This window comes from Coenobita brevimanus, chromosome 26 (assembly GCF_032717465.1).
Source record: "Coenobita brevimanus isolate Jiangsu-jjx chromosome 26, ASM3271746v2, whole genome shotgun sequence".
In the NCBI taxonomy this organism is placed as follows: Eukaryota; Metazoa; Arthropoda; class Malacostraca; order Decapoda; family Coenobitidae; genus Coenobita; species Coenobita brevimanus.
In genome coordinates this window covers 39737415-39759821 of record NC_136979.1, presented here as the reverse complement: position 1 = coordinate 39759821, position 22407 = coordinate 39737415, and the positions used below count along the sequence as shown (strand labels likewise).

The 22407-nt window shown below is 41.5% G+C and overlaps 1 protein-coding gene across 1 annotated transcript in view; it reads right to left on the bottom strand.

The window, feature by feature from the left end:
- The window catches only part of Cht6 (Chitinase 6), a 204870-nt gene that overhangs the window by 33502 nt on the left and 148961 nt on the right, over positions 1–22407 (bottom strand). The window contains exons 10-13 of the mRNA XM_080267986.1: positions 9161–9525; positions 5338–5464; positions 3719–3814; positions 1751–1929 (exon numbers count right to left, since the gene is read on the bottom strand). Of these exons, the coding sequence (XP_080124112.1) occupies positions 1751–1929; positions 3719–3814; positions 5338–5464; positions 9161–9525 (767 nt within the window). The remainder of the gene's footprint in view (positions 1–1750; positions 1930–3718; positions 3815–5337; positions 5465–9160; positions 9526–22407) is intronic.

Sequence of the window (22407 nt, the reverse complement as noted above, 5' to 3'; positions counted from 1 at the left end):
CAAGTCAAGAGTGAGAGCAGTGGAAAAGAGTTATTTAACAGGAGCCTGTGGAGTCACGTCGAGAGACAGGCTGACAAATGGGGATATACAAAGCGTTGTGGTGTGGCTGAGGATGTGATAGGAAGCGTTAGGAGGAACACACTGAGGAGGTTTGGCCATGTGGAGAGGATTGAAGGCAAGAGACTGATGAGGTGAGTGTATGTGAGTGAGGTGGAGGGGGAGGCCGAGGATGAGATTGAGGGATGGAGTGGAGAGGTATATGAGACAGGGGGGGTGTGAGTTGGAAGCAAGGAAGTGAAATGGCGGGGGACTGGGTAACGAGGAGGCGAATTGTTTGTGGCCACCTCGTGCAGGGTTAAGTCGTCTGGCAATAGAGAGATAGATAGATAGATAAATAGATAGACAGATAGATAGATAGTGTGTGTGTGTGTATTACACACACACACACACTAAATGCACCCTGATGATTTAACTGTGAATATTTATTGGACTTTGCAATATCTCCCACTCCATTTGTTGGAAAGCAGCCTGTCTCTTTTTTTGACCAACTGTGTTAACCTTTGGCCAACTTTGAGCCAAGTATTGGGGGATGACTACCCCCTCCCCCACTGAGCCATCCCAGCTTGTCTATCTATCTATCTATTGTCAGACGCCATAATCCCGTACGGGTTGGCCATTTGACTTTGAGTGATTTGTTTTACAGGGAGGGGCACTAACCCTCCACCAACCCCCTTGTTAACACGTAGGGAGCACGTATGGTTTGGTTGGTTACCACCCAGCGTTGTCTTGTATTTAAAGCCACCTGAACTTGGACCCAAGCCTGAATTATTGTTGACAAGAAAACAGACACCATGTAAATTATTTTGTAGTCTGAATAAACTAATTCACCCAGTCATAACATCCAGAGTTATTTATGATGACAACAGTGGCAGGAGTGCATACAAATTCCTCCCCCTCCCCCCTCATCACCATTCCATGGGTGAAGGAAGTCCAGGTCAGGGCAGCTTGATTATTATGCTACTTGATTTGGGCTTAGACTATTCTCCTGACACGAGGGAAATTAGGGTATTTTGTATTTTGTCCTCTAATTATATACTCGTACATAAAAAGAAAAACTTAAATAAAACATATTTTGTCTTCTTAGGGACCTCTCATTTTATGTAAGAAAAATAAATTCTATACTCTCCATTTATTATCAACTCAGTAATTTTTGACCAACTCAGATACAAACATTGGGGGGGGGAACCCCCCCATCAGGCCACGCCTAAGCCAAGCCAGCCTGTGAAGCATATGCCGATATAATTGAAAATGTGAGCCTCCCAAACAAAATTTTCACTATTATAATCCTTTCATTCACTCTTATACTCATGACATATTCCATTCGTTTAACCAGCTCACCCACACCACCATATCCATCTGTCCCCTGCCAAAATATTTTATACTGACAATCCCTCCTGGCAATCATTCTGGTTGGTCCTCCTACCAGCAATGTTCCTCAGATGGGAAACCTGGGCACACATGGGTTAAACACTAGTAAATCTGCAAGTTTCTTTAACCCATGTGTGCCCAGCATCCTGAATACAGTATAGGATGGAACCAAGCATTTCCAAAAGTTAATAAAAGGGGGAACCACTGGGTACAGACGTATTAGCTTTATGACTGTGAGCTAATAGGCAAAGGGCAGTATGCTTAGTACCCTTCCAGCAATATCCCTCAGACAGTAACTGAATTAAATCTGTTTATTACTAACTTGAGACAGGGCTTGGTGTGGTGGGTGGTGCAGGGGTGTTGAGAGGGTCGATGGTGGTGGTGGTGGTGCGTTGTTGTGGCCTCCGTTTATCTGATGGTCGCCTTCTGTTTGCTGGACGCCTCCGGTTGCCACCCGGACGCCTAAGAGAGGTACGGGCTGTTGTGGATGAGGGGGAGGGTCTGCGAAGGAAGTTGAGAGCAACTATCACACATCTCTGAACTTTCATCATCCTTTAGGTTGTAGACCATCACATGTGACAGATGAGAGACCGAATGTCAGTGAATGAGGATGCTTTCTTCTGTTTTCAAGTGTCATCCTGCTGGGATGAGTAACACCAAGCAAATGTACATTAAAAAGACAAATAAAGAATTTGCTCCTGATAATTAAGTAATGATGTTACTGATAGTGGTGATAAAAGGTTTGCTGCTTACAGTCCAACCATAATAATCATTACTGTTACAGATTGTAGAGAACTGCTCGAAGTTTATAGTGAGGGATAAAAGTTCATCTACTATTCCAGTTTGTCTCCTATACTTCACACTAAGGGAACAGCCATCACTTTCTTCCCTGAGGCTTTACATCAAGGAAGGTCATCTATGGGGGGGATACATACCAAGTGTCCCCCAGCATAGAAATAATAGCCACCTCAGTGAAGTGTGCTAAGTGAAAATATATGAACTTTTTTCCTAATTATGTAAGAGATTAGGCAAATATTCATCTCAATACAGACAGTTTGATCATACCTGACAAAGATTTGCATTCCCATTTACCAAACTACTGGTTACCTATTGACATAATAAGATAATAATGCATCATACATCATTTCCATTACATTTCTTCATTGTTAGCAACAAATTTAACAACACAATTCCTATGAATATTCAGCATTCATTATGGAGAAGAAGTAGTTTTCTGTTTTATCAGGTGAGTTATTGCTGCTGTGTAACTCTGGTTTGTTGATTCAGCACACCCATCAATTGCAGACATCCCTGCAGGGCCATTCTGTGCAGTGAACTGGTGTTCCCTTGGGGTAGACAACATCTCACCATTGCAGTGTGTGGAATCTTGGTTCCTGGATAAATGTCGTATCATCATCTCTCCACCCAGTTAACGGGGGCACCAAAATAGGCTCCATATCACTTCATTACTTGGTAGTATGGTTACCACCTAGCAACATAATTGATTTCCTGGGTTATACACATAAGAAACAACTAGGCTTGTCAGTCATTGTAAGATCACCTAATGTGGAAAGAAGAGTGATAAAAGGCGACAGGAAGGATGGGAGAAATAGGAAAAGAGGAAGGGAAATAAAGAAAAATAATGATAAAAGTGAAGGAGGAAATAAGTAGTACTACATGAAGTGAGTGGATGATAGGCATCCCCATCTACCACCGATCAGGTAAGAGTAAACCACCAATAGCAACAGATTACACAGACACCATAAATAAGAAAAAATGAATGAAGAAGTATGTGCAACACCCCTTAAAGCATGTGGGCAAACTGGAGGGAAACAACTAAAGTCAGGTGATGTAAATGTGACATGTCAACATTACTGATTGTAAACAAGCAATGACAAATTTTACAATAAACAATGAAGCAAGTTAGCTGTATTTCTGAAATCAATAGAACATTCTATTTATGTATGAAACAGATAAAAAGAAATTCATGAACATCTTCTTCAGTTACATATTAAAAAAAAAATTAAAAGTCAACACTAACAGGATGAGATTCACAAACAGATAGAAAAAGTTCACGAACATATCCAGTTCCATAATACAAAAAACTGAAAAGTCAACATTAAAAGGGCCTGATCAACAAACATTAACAATCACAATATTAATATTAACAACAATGACAACCCCTCAAATAATCTAAGCAATAGACTTAGGGAGCAACCTGGGTGAAGCAGCTAGATTTCTATACTTTATTGGATTCAGATCAATGTGAGACAGGGCAACAGGAATTTACCTGGGAGTGGTAGTAGTGGTTGTGGTGGTTTTTGGTCGGCGACGATTTTTGAGCCGGGCAGAAAGGCTGGACCGTCGTGGGCTGTGGGAAGAGGAGCTATTAACGCATAACTGAAATGACTAGTTCCTATTCCAGCTAATGCCAGATGGTTCATTCAGCTGAAAGAAAGTAATAAGGGACAGTGTTAAAATTGTCAACATTAACACTTATCATGATCGAAACTCCGGTATATTATTCCTGATACTGTGAGAATACAGTATTTCATACAGCTAAGAGTGAGTCACACGAGCTTGAGAATGGTAATATTTTAGTCTGCCCAACTTAACCTGGTGAAACTTCATTCACAGCATACCTATACTTCATGTAACTCTTGCAGAATAAGACAGTACAAAACAGCTTCACATTTTATCCATAATACTTCTTCATAATTCACACCCAGAATTTTTCTCTTGTTCAGTAATCAAAACGAAGAGATGGCAATTTTAAACCAATTTAAGTGAACAGAATACCTGCAAAACATCTAGAATAAGGATGTGAGATGACAGTAACAATTAGCTTTACAAACAAGTGGGGGAAGGAATATATTTAAAGGCTATGGTATACGATGTGCGACCCAGAAGTTCTAGTAATTTGAATACTGTAAGAAAACAAGTTACCTACCTTCTAGTTCTCACTGAAGCCTTCAAAGTAGTCCCCTTGGGCATGTATACAGTGGTCCCAGCGTTTTTTCAACGAGTCCATGCATCCCTGGAAGGCTTCAGGCGAGAGGGTCTTCAGCATCTCCTGCGATTCTGTCTGGATCTCCTCAATTGAGTCAAATCGACGCCCTTTCAGTTGTAATTTCAGCTTGAGAAACAGGAAAAAGTCACAAGGGGCAAGGTCAGGCGAATAGGGTGAGTGGGGATTGACTACCGTGTTTGTGGAAGCCAGGAACTGCCAGACAACAATTCATGTGTTGGCAGGGGCGTTGTCATGATGCAGGACTCAGTCCTTGTTCTTCCAATGTTCTGGACATTTGCAGTGGATGTTCTCCCTCAGATGCTGCAAAACTTCACAGTGAAACTTTCTGCTGACAGAGTGACTAGGTGGGACGAACTCCTTATGAACAATCCCTTGGATATCGAAGAAAACGATCAACATCGACTTGACATTGCTGCGAACTTGGCGCTTTTTTTTTCGGCCTCGGTGAGCTGGAAGACTTCCATTGTGATGACTGGTACTTTGTCTCCAGGTCATAACCATAAACCCATGATTCATCACTAGTTATGACCTTGGTGATGAAGGTGGCATCATCTCTGACCTGATTCTTGAGCTCCCTGCAAACTGCAACAAGATGTGCCTTCTGCTCGTCACTCAGCAGTCTTGGCACAAACTTTGCAGTGATTCATCTCATGCCCAACATGTCCAGCAAAATGCGTTGCACACTCCTGTACGACAGTCCAACGATATCACAAACATCATGGATAGTTCGTCTACAATCTGCAAGGATAGCCTGACAAACATTTCTGACGTTTTCTGGTGTTGTTGCCGTTGACGGTCGTCCAAAACGGTCATCGTCTTCAATGGATGTTTGTCCTTCCTTGAACCGCTCGTACCAGAAAAATGTTCTGTTTTGGGACATGGCATTGTCACCAAAGGCTTGGTGAAGCAACCAGTGGGTTTCTGCAGCCGTCTTGTTGATCTTGAAGCAGAACTCAATGCAGGTTCTCTGTTTCATGGTCTGCCACTGCAAAACCACCAAATCACCTACACATCATGTTACAATAGTAAGCGTAGCTCAAAAACACATCCACTCATAGACACGACCGGGGCCACATTGACGCACAAGGGGTGTTCCTGACTCCTCTTAGCGGCAAAAGGCAAAACTGCAAACGGTTGGCTCCCTCTGTTCAAATTACTGGAACTTTTGGGTAGCACCTCGTATATTAGCAGTTCAAGAGTCAAGGGATAAACACTCTTGAATTGATAAACAGAAGGCTCCAACTAATGGGAGAGGGGGGGTGAACATGGTATGAATAAAAAGAAATGCTTACCATGTCAACTTACACAGTGCAGGTCTGGATACTATTAAACCAATTAGTATTTTACAAAATGGAAATCCTACAGTACTACAACATAGTACAATACTTGCTTTCCAAATGCAGGGCTAGAAAGGAGGTATACAAGACAAAATCATAGTCTCAGAGACTTTTACTGGACAGCCTAAATAATGCTGAAAGGAAGAATATGGTATTTAAGATGGCAAATCAGATGAAGCTGGAATACAGGGATATCAAATGCGGGGAGTGTGTGAAGATTGATATTAAAGGATATTAAAGACACATGGAGAAAGCATTATAACTGACTGCTGAATGAGGAGTTTAACTGGAACAGGGAAAGTTTGGAGTTAGCAGGTCCAGTGTTTGGCCTTTGACCTTTGATTGATGCTGCTACAGTGGACAAGGCAACAGGCAGGATGCAGTTAAGGAAGGTGGTGGGTGTCTCAGTTGACTACTGAAAGACCTCAGGGGATACTGGAGTGGGTTTAGCAGCTACTCATTTGATAAATTTGATTATGTATGTGCTGTCCCAGATGACTGGCTAAAGACTGTGATTGTAAAAGTATATAAGTGGAAGGGTGATGCCCTGGAAGGAGGAAATTATAGGGACATAAAACTTTTGGACCAGATACTGAAGGTAAAAGAGAAAGTCCTAGAAGGTATGACATAGGAAAGAGTGAATACTGATGAGATCCAGTTTGGGTTTATGCTGGCCAAAGGGACCACTGATATTGTATTCATTTTCTGCCAGCTTCAGGAAAAATATATATAGGAAAGAAACAGGAGCTGTATTTTGTTTTTGTTGATTTGGAGATGGCCCTTGACAGAGACCCTAGGGAGGTGGTAAGGTGGACAGTGAGAAAGCCTGGGATCAAGGAGTGGCTGGTAAGAGTGGTTATGGCTATATATGTGCGTGCTCGCACCCAGGTGAGTGTGAATGGAGGTTTGAGTGATGGGTTATCCGTGAATGTTGTCATATATCCGGGTTCAGTCTTGAGCCCATTATCGTTTGTCATAGTGCTTGAAGCTCTCTCACATGACTTCATAAATGAACTCCCAAGGGAGATGTTGTATGCTAATGACTTGGTAATGATTGCAGAGAATGAAAGGGAAGAGGAAGAAAGATTCAGGACATGGAGAGATGGAATGGGGCAAAAGGGTTTGAGAGTTAATGCTGATAAAACAAAAGTGATGATATCTAAGGCTGATGGTGGTACAGTACTGTCAAAGCAGAGGAAGTGTGGCCATGTGCAGCTTGCCACAAAGGTGTGGGAATCGACTCCATGTTATGCTGTGTTTGCAAAAAGTTGGTTCATAAGAGATGTAGTGGTTTAAGAGATAGAATGCAATTACCTGTATAATGCTAATTTCGTGTGAACAGTTTCTCGGGGAGACACTGAAAAATTTTCAGGCATGAAAGGACTGATCTTGCTGGAGAGTCTCATGAATGTGTGGGAGAGTTTTTATATTTGGGGGTCATATTATGTGCTGGAGATGGGGCTGGAGCTAGTTCTGTGGCTAGGGTAAGGAGTGGGTGAAGGAAATTCTGGGAGCTGTTGCCTTTCCAAAAATTGAGAGGGCTCTCCCTCTTTACTAAGGGATCTTTGTATGTGGCATGTCTTAGAAGTGTATTGTAATGCTTAATGGTAGCAAGACCTGGGCAGTAAGGAAGAGAATATCTGTAGGTTCAAACATACAGAAACGAAATGACAATGATCAGATGGATGTGAAGTACATTCCTGAATTCAGGGTGGGGGTGGGGGGGGATTGCAATTGAAGAGTTGAGAGGAAGGATGAGACTGGAATGTGTTGGTGTAGTCATGGGAATGGGTAGATTGAGGTGGTTTGGGCATGTTGAAAGGAAGGAGGATGACAATTAGGTGCAGATGGTGAAAAGCATGAATGTCAGGGGTAGGGCTGTGAGAGGCAGACTGAAAAAGACCTGGGATGATGTCACAGAGTATGACCTCAGGGATAAGGGACTAAATAAGGAGACTGCTAGAGATCATGCAGCATGAGGAGCTGCCATAAGGTGACCATGGCTGATGCAAGCAAGCACGTTGGAGCCTCTATAAACGATTCAATGATATGAAAAGTTGCTTGGATCACAACATTAATAATCCCACATCACAAAAGCTTGCAATATACCATAATATACAGTAGTAAATTCAACAACAAACATGACCTCAATACATGATAAAACAAACAGTAAAATTCTGTACATTACTTATATACTGTACTTCAAATTAATCATAATAAAAAAAAAGCTTGGGGATGCTTTCAGAAGAAGTTACATTTTATCTTTGTCATGCAGTCTACCATGCTTTCCCTGAGTGATACCAAGATGTCAGTGATGACAGAAGGACATTATACACATATTTCAATCAGATACTACAAAAAATAACATAAATCTAATATCATAATGTACCATAACCAAACAATAATATTAAAACAGCTATCGATCTGCCTACTGCATGCTCAGTGTGATGTCCTTCAATCCTTACTGTCTCAAAAGCTCGAGGTCATGCAGCCTTTATTTTCAATCCATTACATGCACCATGCAAACTTACCTTACTTACTGATTTAGATTCCAGAGTGTTTGACTTTCATTGCTAAATTAGTAATGACTGGACAGCTCTGAGAACAGACACAAACAGTGAGGAGGGTTTGGCAAAACACAATTAACAGGCAATGAAATAAGGACAGAGGATGGCATTCTTAATGGCATTAGAAAACAGTATTACTCGTAACAAATCAGTACCCTAGTAACATATGGCCATCCTGCTTTCAATTCACTTCCCATCCCTCAAGTACTTACACAACTATGGTCCATAAAATTATAACATTTGGCCTTTCAGTGATGCATAGTTCATCTCCTGTGCCTGTAAACCATGATCAAAAAGTAGCCAAAAGCACAGACTTTATGAAGCCCTTTCCAAGCATATGCATCATGGTGCAGTTATATTATTGCATACAAGCAGTGTAATCATAAAAATACATTACAAGATGTAGATGCTGTTATGGCTGTGGCATGTTATAGTTGCTGTTGCAGCTAAACTTGCAATAGCCACTGAAGTTATAATTGTGGGAGCTATGAGAAATATATATATGGTAGCCGATGCAGTTACAATTGTGGCAGCTGATGGAGTTATTTTTGTGGCAGTCAATGCAGTTATTATTGTGGCAGTCAATGCATTGCGTTACTATAGTGACAGCCATTCTTGTTATGGTGTGGTAGCCATTCCAGTTAAGTTTGTGACAGCCACTGTGGTTAGACTGTAGATGTGACAACCACTGCAGTCATGGGAGTAGCAGTCATTCATAAGACTGATGCAGTCATAATGGTTATAACAGCCATTCGGATTATGGTTGCAGTCTCTGATGGTTGCAGATCAGGACTGGCCTGGGAGGCTCATAATCATGCCATGGTGGTGGTACCTGTTGGAGGCACTAGTGCCAGTTGGAGAGGTCCCATCTTGGGTAGGAGTGGATTCCTCAGGTGGAACATCCGCCTCGAAGCGGGTGCGAGTCCTGGTGCGAGTACTGGGGTCGGGTCTGGTGCGAGTGTGGGTGTTGGGGTCGGGTCTGGTGCGGGTGCGGGTGTTGGAGATGGGTCTGGTGCGGGTTCGGGTGTTAGGGTCAAGTCTGGTGCGGGTTCGAAGATTGGGGTCTGGTCTGGTGCGAGTGCGGGTGTTGGGATCTGATCTGAAGCGGGTCGTCCTTGGATCATCAACAGCTTGAACATTTACTGAGGGGGTATCGTCTCTTCTGCAAGTGCCAGGCATATCACACTAGGTACATTACTGTCATGATTAACTGCATGCCAACATTTTTGTGCCAGCTGCTGCAATGACAGCTGTTACATTAAATATCTGTATGTGGGACCAATCCAAAGTACATAACAAACGAGTATGAAAAGGAAGGACACTCTCTGAGGGTTGCAGAGGACTGAAAAATATGAAAATTTGGACAAATTTATGGAAAGGAACTGTCGAATTTTTGCTCATGATAGTACAACATATCCTCACTATAAGTTGTTTCTTTTGTTTGTGTGTGTGTGTGTGTGTGTGTATTCTATATATTAAAACTATGTACTCTTTACTCTTACACATGGGAGGGATCTATTCTAATGAAGAGGTTAATTAAGGTGATCTCTAACTCTTAAACTTCAGAAGTCTCTCTTCAGCTGTTTATAATGAACACAGCAAGAATATTATGAAAGAGTATTTTTTCAGGTCAAATAAGTTAAGCCCACAGTCATTAAATGACAATAATAAAAAATCTATTAAATCTCCACTGCTACCTATCAATCTGGTTTATGAGTTTTCTCTGATCATGATACCAAGCAACTGTACTGAGAAAGTTGAAAATTCCTTACCTATCTATCTATCTATATACAGTAAATACATATATATATATATATATATATATATATATATATATATATATATACACACACACACACACAGGCAGACCCTGAGATGCAATACTCCAGCATAGCGATGGGGGTAGAAATACAACCCTACCCCTCCATTACGATGGCCAAACCCCGGGTATAATGATGGGTCGCATTTATTCAAAACCGATTTTGATGATATTTTAGACTTAAATTTTATGTTTAGGTATATTTATAAACTGTTTTTAGACTTAGATTAATGTGTTTTGGTCACAGGTGGGGTAAGCATCGTCATTATGGGGTACAGTTTACTAAGTTTGATTTTTTCCAGACTTTTGATGATTTTCAGATTTTATTTTTGGGTTTAGGTGAATTACAAACTGCTTTTAGGCTTACTTTAGCTTGTTTTAAAGCTATCTGGGGATTTAGGTTAGCAAGCTTGTTTTTGGGCTCATTTGGGCAGGCGGGTGGGGGGTGGGGGGTCTCAAGGCTCAAAAACGCATCCTTATACTTTCCATGTTAAACCTACCCCAAGATACGATACCCCGCCTAGTGATGGGTTTTTACTTAACCAATTGCATAGATAAAGTGAGGTATGCCTGTATATATATATATATATATATATATATATATGGAGCCTCTGTGGTACAGTGGTAAAGTGTGCGTTTTCATACACTGGAGAGCGAGAGTTCGTGCCCCGCCAGGGTAATAAACTTTGGGAGTGTTCACCTGGCCACGTACTGCATTAGCGGACACCAGGGGTGCTGTAGTTGAACCAGTGTCACTTACTATACAGTAAGCTTGCACCCAGTCGGCTTGCGCGGGCTGATTGCACTTGGTTCACAGACTACACACGCATCCAAAGCCACTCCAACACTACAAGTACACTTACAAGCACTTCTCACCCTACATACAATCTCTACCATACAGCCTAGGCCACTGGGTAGAGATACATTGGCTGTATCATCCCGACTTCGATCAGGATAGGCTGGTCCTGCGGTGGACACTCAAACGACTGATGAGATGAGATGAGATGAGATATATATATATATATATATATATATATATATATATATATATATATATATATATACACTCAATCCTCGTAAATCGCGTGTTTACAAATCAAGGATTCATAAATCATGGCTAAGTGGCTGTCAGACTGCTAGCACCCTTAAATCGCTGTTAAGTCACGATAATCGCAGACCTAGGCACCAAAGTGGGCCTTTTCCAAGGAGAATCGTAAACCGCAGCATTCAATTTGAAAATCGCGACCCAACAACCAATCACCACCCGTCCCTGGTGGCAAGTGTGCATACTAATGCCGCCACGTTGTAGTTGTTCTTCCCACCAGTCTGCACACTACAGACCATTGCCGTGGAGTATAAGAGCTACCTGCCTTTTTTTGTGCACCTTCCCCCCGCCTCCTACCTTCCATGGCCCCTCCCGAACCCCCAATGAAGCGCTCTAAGCAGTATGGCATCAAGAAGCAGCCGCTATTGTCGTACAGTCAACGTTTGGAGCTCATTTGTCGTGTTGAGATGGGAGCACCCCCACCTCATGCTGAGAGGTTCTAAGTTCTTCCCAACACCACCCCACTCCATTCACTTAAGCAATATCGTCATAGGATAAACGTGAGATCCCTTAACATTGCTTATTTCTATTAAATACATGCACTGAATATTCCTAACTTTGTATGTTTGTGTTTGATGGTGCCTAGATAGGTGTAGGTAGGGTGCTGTGGGGGGTGGTTGGCCAAAGTCCAGACCCAAAATCATTTTTCACATAAGAGTTATTATTTATAAACCACAGAACTTGTAAATTGCGGCAGTGGTCCAGACCCAAATTACCGCAATTTACGAGGATTGAGTATGTATATATATATATATATATATATATATACCCAGTATGAAGAAATTGGTTTTACAACAGGTATCCCCGAAGGGCTAAGGTGTTGCCCCTGGGTAGAGGACTTTTGGATTGGAGCGAGTTAGAGTGGAGCGCTCTAACCCACTGAAAAAAAAAAAAATATATAACTCAATCCTCGTAAATTGCGTGTTTATAAATCACGGATTCATAAATCACGGCTAAGTGGCTGTCAGACTGCCAGCACCCTTAAATCGCTGTTAAGTCACGAAAATCGCGGACCTAAGCACCGAAGTGGGCCTTTTCCGAGGAGAATCGTAAACCGCAGCATTCAATTTGAAAATCGCGATCCAACAACCAATCACCACCCGTCCCTGGTGGCAAGTGTGCATACTAATGCTGCCACGTTGTTGTTGTTCTTCCCGCCAGTCCGCACACTACAGACCATCGCCGTGGAGCACAAGAGCGACCTGCCTTTTTTTGTGGACATTCCCCCCCGCCTCCTACCTTCCATGGCCCCTCCCCAACCCCCGATGAAGCGCTCTAAGCAGTATGGCATCAAGAAGCAGCCGCCGTTGTCGCATAGTCAACGTTTGGAGCTCATTTGTCATGTTGAGAAGGGAGAGAAGTTTTCAAAGCTGGCTAAAGAGTTTGGGAAGAACAAGTGCTGAGAGGTTCTAAGTTCTTCCCAACACCACCCCACTCCATTCACTTAAGCAATATTGTCATAGGATTAAGGTGAGATCCCTTAACATTGCTTATTTCTATTAAATACATGTATTGAATATTCCTAAATTTGTATGTTTGTGTTTGATGGTGCCTAGATAGGTGTAGGTAGGGTGCTGTGGGGGGTGGTTGCCAAAGTCCAGACCCAAATTCATTTTTCACATAAGTTATTATTTATAAACCACGGAATTTGTAAATCGCGGCAGTGGTCCAGACCCAAATTGCTGTGATTTACGAGGATTGAATGTATATATGAAAGTGAAGCTTGGACGTTATTGGAAGGACACAAGTCAAGAGCAAGAGCAGTGGAAATGAGTTATTTAAAAGGAACCTGTGGAGTCACATGGAGAGACAGGCTGATGAATGAGGATATAAAGGAGCGTTGTGGTGTGGACGTGATAGGAAGCGTTACGAGGAACACACTGAGGTGGTCTGGCCATGTGGAGAGGATGGAGGGTGAAAGACTGATGAAGAGAGTGTATGTGAGTGAGGTGGAGGGGGGAAGAGAGAGGGGGAGGCTGAGGATGAGATGGAGGGATGGGGTGGAGAGGTATATGAGAGAGGGGGGTGTGAGCTGGAAACAGGGCAGTGAAATGGTGGGAGACAGGGAGACGTGGAGGCAATTCGTTTGTGGTCACCCCAAACGGGATTGAGGCGTCTGGCAATAGATAGATAGATAGAGTGTGTGTGTGTGTGTGTGTGTATATATATATATATATATATATACTGTACATAAATACACACATCTATCTATCTGTCTGTTTATCTATCTATATATATACATATATACATACATACACACAACACAGACACACTCACATCTATCTATCTATTTATTTATCTATATCTATCTATCTATATATACATACATACATACACACACACATCTATCTATCTATTTATCTATATCTATCTATCTACATCTATATATCATGCAATCCTATGCCGCTCCATGAGGACAAAAGGAGCCCCGGGGTTAGGCAAGCTGGTCCTGACATAGAAGATGAGAGTGGCAAGCCTCATTCATCCTAGTGGCATTACGTGAGCAAAAAACCCTAATCACCCCTTGGATATAAACCTACACAGGCTCAATCTGATTGGAACGCTTTAATTACCCACTAAACCACCAGGCACTATAATTTGGCTATATGGTTACCACCCACCATAGTAAACCAGGAAACCATTTGGCTTGTCACTCAGTGTAAAGTCACACCCACAGGGAGAAGGAAGAGGAATGAGTGAAGGAAAGAAAGACAGAGGAGGGAGTGTAAAGTCACCCGAAGGCAGAAGGAAGTGGAAAGAACGAAGGAAAGAAAGACAGAAGAGGAAGGAAGGAAGACAGGAAAAGGCAGACACTCAAAACAGCAGTACATCGAGTGTGTGGTTGGTCAGTGCCCCCACCTATATTATATATATATATATATATATATATATATATATATATATATACAGTCTATCCTCGTCTAACATGGTTTTCCCTATCACAAAAATGATGCAACATGGTACAATTTTCTGGAAGCAATATCGTTTTTAACTCTGCCACTGATGAAGCTAACACGGCTTTTTGAACCAGGCAGGTGGTGATGACATGAATCATAGGAACACTGCCTTGCCAATGGGCGTCATCTACCTCCCGGCCAGTCACACTTCAGCATTCTAGCTTTTGAACTACCCAGCCAATCAGGACACTCCCTACTCCCACCTGCCTTCCCACTCTACCTGCTCCTCTTATCCTCCCATAAGGTAAATGAAATGTGGCTTTAACTGTGATAATACTCTTCTATAATTTTTTGAAGCATATTAATGCTTCCTAGGAGGTTAAAATTGGGGGGTAGAAAAATTTTTTGCACCACAAAGGGGTAAAAAGTGGACTTTGGGCAAGGGTGCAGAAGGAAATAGAAGGTTTCTAGAGACTCTGTAACACAAAATTTCTCTAATACAATAAGGGTGTGGAAGCAATTAACCATGTAATGAGGACAGACTGTATGTGTGTATATAATATATATATATATATATATATATATATATATGTAAATATTCAGCATAATAATATGTCAATAAACAATACCCCTAGATGCGATACCCTGGCTTAATGATGGGGATAGAAATACCACCATACCCCACCTAATGATGTCCAAACCCCAGTTTAGTTATGGGTTCCCAGTTTAGTTAAGGGTTTTAATATATATATATATATTTTTTTTTTTTACCGATTTTGATGATATTTTAGACTAAAATTGTGTGTTCAGGTTGATTTATAAACTGTTTTTAGACTTAGATTAATGTGTTTTAGCCATAGGTGGGGTGAACATTGTCATATTGGGGTACAGTATACTAAACTTGATTTTTTTCAGACATATTTGATGATTTTTAGATTCATTTTGTTGGATTTTAGTGAGTTATTTACAGGTGTTAGGCTTAGCTTAGCTTTCTTGACAGCTGCAAGGCCATTTAGATTGGCTTTAAACTTGTTTCTGGGCTCATTTGGGTGGGTTTTGGCCTTGGTTTGGGGGGAAACCCAAGGCTAGTAAAAACTCAACATTACACGTTAAAAGTACCCTGATATAAGATACCCCGCCCAACGATGGGGATTTACCTAATCAATTACATTATTACACCAGGGTATGCCTGTATAAGGTAAAGCCCAGTATATGATACCCCTCTATGCGGTACCCTGGATTAGTGATGGACGCAGAAATACCACCCTACCCCGCCTAACGATGGCCAAACCCGGGTTTAAAGATGTTTTTTATTTTTTTTTACCAGTTCTGATGATAATTTAGACAAATTTTGTGTTTAGGTTGATACATGGATGGAGTAATAAAAGAGGTACAAGGTAGGGTAGTGGATGTTGGAGTGGTCCTGGTGAGAGAGGATAGTGTTTGGAAACTCCCTGTACTGTTGTTTGCAGATGATACTGTGTTGTTGAATGAAGACGAAGGGGAGCTGCAAGGCTTGGTGGATGAGTTTGGGAGAGTGTGTAAGAAACGGAATTTAAAGGTGAATGTAGGGAAGAGTAAAGTGATGGTCTTTGAGAGAGGTGAAGTCAGTGAATGTACAGCGAGGTTGGATGGTGAGGAATTGGAAAATGTGAGTACGTTTAAGTACTTGGGTAGTGTGATGAGTAAGGATGGACGTTTGGAGGGTGAAGTGCTTGAAAGGGTACAGCAGGGAAGAAAGGTTGCTGGTTCTTTGAAAGCAGTGATAAGAAACAGGGAAGTGAGCATGGAAGCGAAAAAGTTACTACATGACAGTATTGTGATACCAACTCTAACCTATGGAAGTGAAGCTTGGACGTTGTTGGAAGGACACAAGTCAAGAGTGAGAGCAGTGGAAATGAGTTATTTAAGAGGAGCCTGTGGAGTCACATGGAGAGATAGGCTGACGAATGAGGATATAAAGAAGCGCTGTGGTGTGGATGTGGATGTGATAGGAAGCGTTATGAGGAACACACTGAGGTGGTATGGCCATGTGGAGAGGATGGAGGGTGAAAGACTGATGAAGAGAGTGTATGTGAGTGAGGTGGAGGGGGGAAGAGGGAGGGGGAGGCCGAGGATGAGATGGAGGGATGGGGTGGAGAGGTATATGAGAGAGGGGGGTGTGAGTTAGGAGCAGGGCAGTGAAATGGTGGGGGACAGGGTGGCTTGGAGGCGATTTGTTTGTGGCCACCCCAAACGGGATTGAGGCGTCTGGCAATAGACAGATAGATTAGACTGAGATTAATGTGTTTTAATCATGGTTGGGTGGACATTGTCATTTTGGGATACCGGTACTGTTTACTATGTTTTATTTTTCCAGACTTATTGTTGATGATTTTCAGATTATATTTTTGGGTTTACGTGAGTTATAAACTGCTTTTAGGTTTAGTTTAGCTTGTTTTAAAACTATTTTGAGGTTTAGGGTAGCTAGAAACTTGTTTTTAGACTCATTTGGGTTGGTTTAGGACTTGGTTGAGGGGAGAATCCCAAGGCTCAAAAATGCATCCCTATCATTTCCATGTTAAATCTACCCCGATATACAATACCCCACCTAAAGATGGTTTTTTTCCTGACATATCCCATTGTTAAACCGGGGTTGACCCGATATATATGTATACAGTATATCAATCTATCTATTTATTGCCAGGCGCCATAATCCCTTAAGGGGTGGCCATTTGACTTTGAGTTATTTGTATTAGGGGGAGGGGAACTAACCCTCCACCAACCCACATGTTGACACATAGGGAGCATGTATGGTTTGGTTATATGGTTACCACCCACCACCGTAAATGGTTTCTAGGCTTACAGAAAACCATTTGGCTTGTCACTCGATGTAAAGTCACCTGTAAAGGAAAGAAAAGCAATAAGAAGTGACAGGAAAGATGGGAGAAACAGGAAGAAAGGAGGGCAGGCACAGAAAAAGAATGATAAAGGCTAAGGAAGAAGTAGGCAGCACTGCATCAAGTGAGTGGATGATGGTCGCCACCACTTACCACAAATATATAAATACTGTATACATATATATATATATATATATATATATATATATATATATATAGACCTGAGTGAATGTGGTAATTGGAGGGGAATCTCTTTGTCACCGATAGCTTTGAAAGTTTTCAGTAGAGTGTTGTTAAATAGGTTGGAGCCGGTGGTTGAGGGTATTCTGAGGGATGAACAGGCTGGTTTTAGAAAGGGACGTGGTTGCAATGATCAGATCTTTATAGTTAGGCATTTGATGCAGCAAGTTAATGAAATGAGAGTACCGTTAAGTCTTTGTTTTGTTGATTTTGAAAAGGCTTTTGATAGTGTTTCGAGAGAGACTATGGGGAAGATCATGAGACATTATGGAATACCAGAGGAGTTTGTGAGGGTCATTATGAACATGCATGAGGACACATTTTGTAAAGTGATGGTTGATGGTTGTCTGAGTGATTCGTTTGAAGTCAAGTCCGGAGTAATTCAAGGTGGTGTTCTATCGCCTTTACTATTTATATTGGTCATTGATTACATTATGAAACGCGTTGGAACAGAAACCGGTGCAGGTATACTTTGGGGAGAGAACAGGAAACTTTTGGATTTAGATTATGCAGATGATATAGTTTTGATTTGTGATGGGCCAGAAGAGATGCAGAGAGTGTTGGACTGTTTGGTGAGTGAAGGCCGCAAGGTGGGTTTGGTTATTAATTGTGGAAAAACTGAAATAATCAATATGAATATGGAAAATGCGCAGGAATGTGTAATTGGAGGTATGGTTGTAAAGCAAGTTGATAGGTTTAAATATTTAGGTACTTATTTAGCCAAGGATGGTTCTTTGAACTTTGAATTCGAGGAAAGGTTAAAGAAGGCTAATCAGGCAATGGGAATGCTTAAAAATATTTGGAATAATAACAATTTTTCTGTGCATACAAAAATCAAACTTTATAAGGTAATGGTTAGGAGTATCTTAATTTATGGACACAAGTCTTGGTACAGCACAGTGACTATGGAAAATAAATTCTTGGTGTTTGAAAACAAAGCACTTAGAAGAATATTAGGAGTTAAGTGGTGGGAAAGGATACCAAATAGTAGAATTAGAGAAATAACGGGAGTGCAGCCGGTCGATGAATATGTTAGGTTCTCACGATGGAAGTGGCTAGGACATGTGTATAGGAGACAGGGAATAGTACGAGGTACACCAGGGTGGGTGGCACTTGGTAGGAGAGGTAGAGGAAGGCCAAAAGAGACGTGGGTGAGGACAATGAGACGGGAAACTGGAGATGAGTGTTGGGGAAATCTTGAGGAGTTAGCACAAGATAGGATGTGGTGGTGTGAGTTCATCGAAGCCCTATGCATCCCCGAGGGTGCCACAGGAAATGATTGATTGATTGATTGATATATATATATATATATATATATATATATATATATATGTATGCACAGTATATACAATCCACCTCTCTCCCTATGTGTCAACAAGTGGGTTGGTGGAGGGTTAGTGCCCATCCCCGTAAAACAAATAACTCAAAGTCAAATGTCCACCCCTTACGGGATTATGGCGTCTGGCAATAGATAGATAGATAGACAATACACCCCTGATATAACAAACTATCGGTACTGTAATTGGTATCATGCCCATGATGTTAAAGCCATTAGTTCGTTAAAGCCAAACACCATGCCATTCATTAATTTCCCACGCATCATGGCTTTTACCAAACAAAGATTGTTATACTGTGTATAGAGCATTATTTGGCTGTACAGTCATACACAATAACATACAGCTAGATCTAAATGGCTCTTTTTCTCAATAAATGGTCTATTTATGGCTCCACTCATGATGCAGGTCGCCAAGAGACTAATGCAGCATTCTGAGGGATGTGGAGATGTGTTTGTGTGTGTGTAATTCACCAAGTCGGTCAGAGTAATTTGATGGTCGTGATCGTCAGCTTTTACCCTCCCGGAAGAGGAGTGAGAGCTCATACAGATCTATCTAAGGGCAAGGCTGTGACCTTCACACATACACACACCCATCCCCTTGCTCAAGGGGGACTGTAACCACCCACTTCATCAGTAAAAGCTTTTGCAACCTGAGAAAGGCACGAACACCACTGAGCCAGTGTGTGTGTGTGTGTAGGGACATCATGAGGGTTGGTGTTTCCTACGCATCCATTCTTCTACCAAACGAAAATTCATTAAAAGAACATAACATTCAACTAGCTCAAGACAGTCGTTAAAACCAAAATTCATAAAAAGAGGGTTGTGTATATTGAGGGTTTACTATATACACACACACACACATACAGCCATGCGCCGCATAACATCCATTTGCTTTAACATCTTGTGCTGTGCTTTAAAAGTACTGTAATATACAGTACAGTACTGTATATATCATTATAGACCATATACATTACCTGTATATACTGTATAGTACAACATAGCTACAGTATACAGTGCAGAGTTGCAGTGGCTGCTTAATGTCCTATTTTTCAGAACGCATCGTGGACGTTAAGTGGCACATGGCTGTATGTGTATACAGTATGTATGTATCACTCCCTACGTGTCAAGTGGGTTGGTGGAGGGTTAGTGCCCCTCCCTGTAAAACAAATAACTCAAGTCAAATGGCCACCCCGTACGGGATTACGGCATCTGGCAATAGATAGATAGATAGATAGATGTATGTATACAGGGATACTCCAGTTTAACAATGAACTGGTTAAGTAATAACCCATCATTAGGTGGGGTACTGTATATCAGGGTAGATTTAACATGTCAAATACAGTGAGTCTTCGAAATACAAAAACCCGAAGTACGAATTTTCAATGGTACAAAAGCGATGAACACTTGACAAATTCCACAATACGAAAACATCTGTCTCAATGATAGGAAAATTGACACGAAAGGAAATACAGAGACAGCCCGATTATCCAGACTATACAGCGTGAAGAGGTGCCTGAACAGTCTGAAATCAAGATTAATCTGGTGGAAACGAAACACAAGTACAGTTAGACTGATTTATTTACCGGTAAATGTACAATGAAAGACACTATCTTCCCAGTTCCGTCTGAAGAAAATTTACACCAGGCGAAATACAATGAAAACACTGTTTCTACTAGTGTGCGTTTCAAATGGTTCGATTTTTCCACGCTATATTCGTCAGACTTTGGGAAGATACTTGTGTCTTTCATTGTACACTTGAAGCAGCAGAAAGGCCTTACCAATTCAATTCATAATCCTCCAGCTTGTTTCTGAAATTTTCTGACAACTTTCATTTTGGCAAATTACGTTTCCCGTCCGATCAGCGAAGTTAAGCAACGTTGGGTCTGGTTAGTACTTGGATGGGTGACCGCCTGGGAACACCAGATGCTGTTGGCATCCCTACGTGTCAAGTGGGGTTGGTGGAGGATTAGTGCCCCTCCCTGTAAAACAATTAACTCTAAGCCCTTGGCCACCCCATTTGGGATACATGGCATCTGGCAATGAATGAATGAATGAAACTTTTTCTTGCTGAAAAATTTCCTCCCTGTTATTATCGTCACTTTCCCCTACGATCGTTTCCAGAGCAGTGGAAGAAACTCGACGTGCTCAAAGGTGGATATCGTTTCCCAATTTCCCAACTGGAGGTTAGGTTAGGTTAAATTATTAGGTACAGATAAGCTCGGTTAGGCCAGGTTTATTTAAACACTTAGGGAAGAACAGCCCTTTCCGCCATTATGTTAACGAAATCAACAAGAGCTGTCACACCAGAACAGCTCAAAACGACAGGGAAACAGATTTAAGAAGAAACGTTTACTGTATTTACCAACCCAGAAATAATCTGAAAAATACAACAGACTATCAGGAAGAACTGATTTGGTAAGGTGCTTTTACTGCTTAAAGTGAAGTGTATGTTTGGCTCCCCTCAATGGCTGTTGGTACAGAAATTTGCATCCTCCCATGGTCAGCCTTGGGACCATTTTTTCAAAGTTCTAAAATCAATTTCTCTTTCTTACATATGTGAAAAGACTCGTCTGGCACACCTGGCTTTTTTTTTTTTCCCCTAAACCCATCCTGTGATGTGCTATGATTTGTGTAAGAATAAATAAAATTAGGATGCATGTAAACATTGGCAAAAACATCTGGGATGAAGTGAACTGTGAAAGCCTGACCCTGGTAGAGTAGGGTCACGTTAACACACCAGTGACCATTGTTCCCTTCCCATAATTGCTCGCAGTTTTTTATAGCTCACCCTAACTCAACGTCACTGACACCGGTACAGTAAGGCATTGTTCAAGGCCAGCAGCTATGAAAGCGATATTGGAATACATTATTGTTTGTATCAGTCCTCTCTCTTTCACACATATGCATAAGAATGAACAAAAGAATGAGCAGTAAATGTACACTAACTTTTATGAGCAGAAATAACTGTGCTCAGTCAGTCCGAAATATATTGGGAAAAGCGATACCAAACAAAAAAAGTGGAACTGAATTCTAACCTACGAGAACATGTGGGACGAAAGAGTAATTTTTTTCTGATTAGCAAACATTTTTGTTCCATAATGTCTCTTAAAATTGTAAAACCCACAATCTTTCGTGTAAGCATTCAGCCTAAAGACCTTAACAATTCAGTTCATATTCCTCTAGTTTGTCTTCTATATTTTTCTGACTGTTTTGAGGGTGGTAAATTATGTTTTCCTGTTGAAAGAAACTTACTCAAAATTGGGGCGCATGTAACATAAGCATGTAAACATCGGCGAATATATCTGAAGTGAAGAGAATGCCTGACTGCTTGGGATGGTAGAGTAGGGTCGTGTAAACACACCAGTGACCTTCATTCCCTTCCCATACTTGCTTGCAGATTTTTATAGGACGCCATAACTCAACGTCACTGACACCGAAACAGTAAAATGTTGTTCAAGGCCCGCAGCTACGAAGGGGTTAATGGAATACTGTATGAAAAATTCAAAATAGGCGTGGTGCACAGTGCAGTGCTTGACTGCCGAGAGAAAACGAACTAACCCCTCTCTGGTAAATAAATTTTTGCGCACTTCTCAGTTGAGTCCACGTCCCTCCTCTCCTCTCCTCTCCCTGCAGCTTCGTTGTACGTGAGGATATTATTGCAGCTCTTCACCTTCTCGTATTGTTTCGCCATGCCTCCCAAGTGCCCTGCATCATCTCCAGCATCGGGGGAGCCCGCTGCAAAGTAGCAGCAGCACCGTACTCTAACTC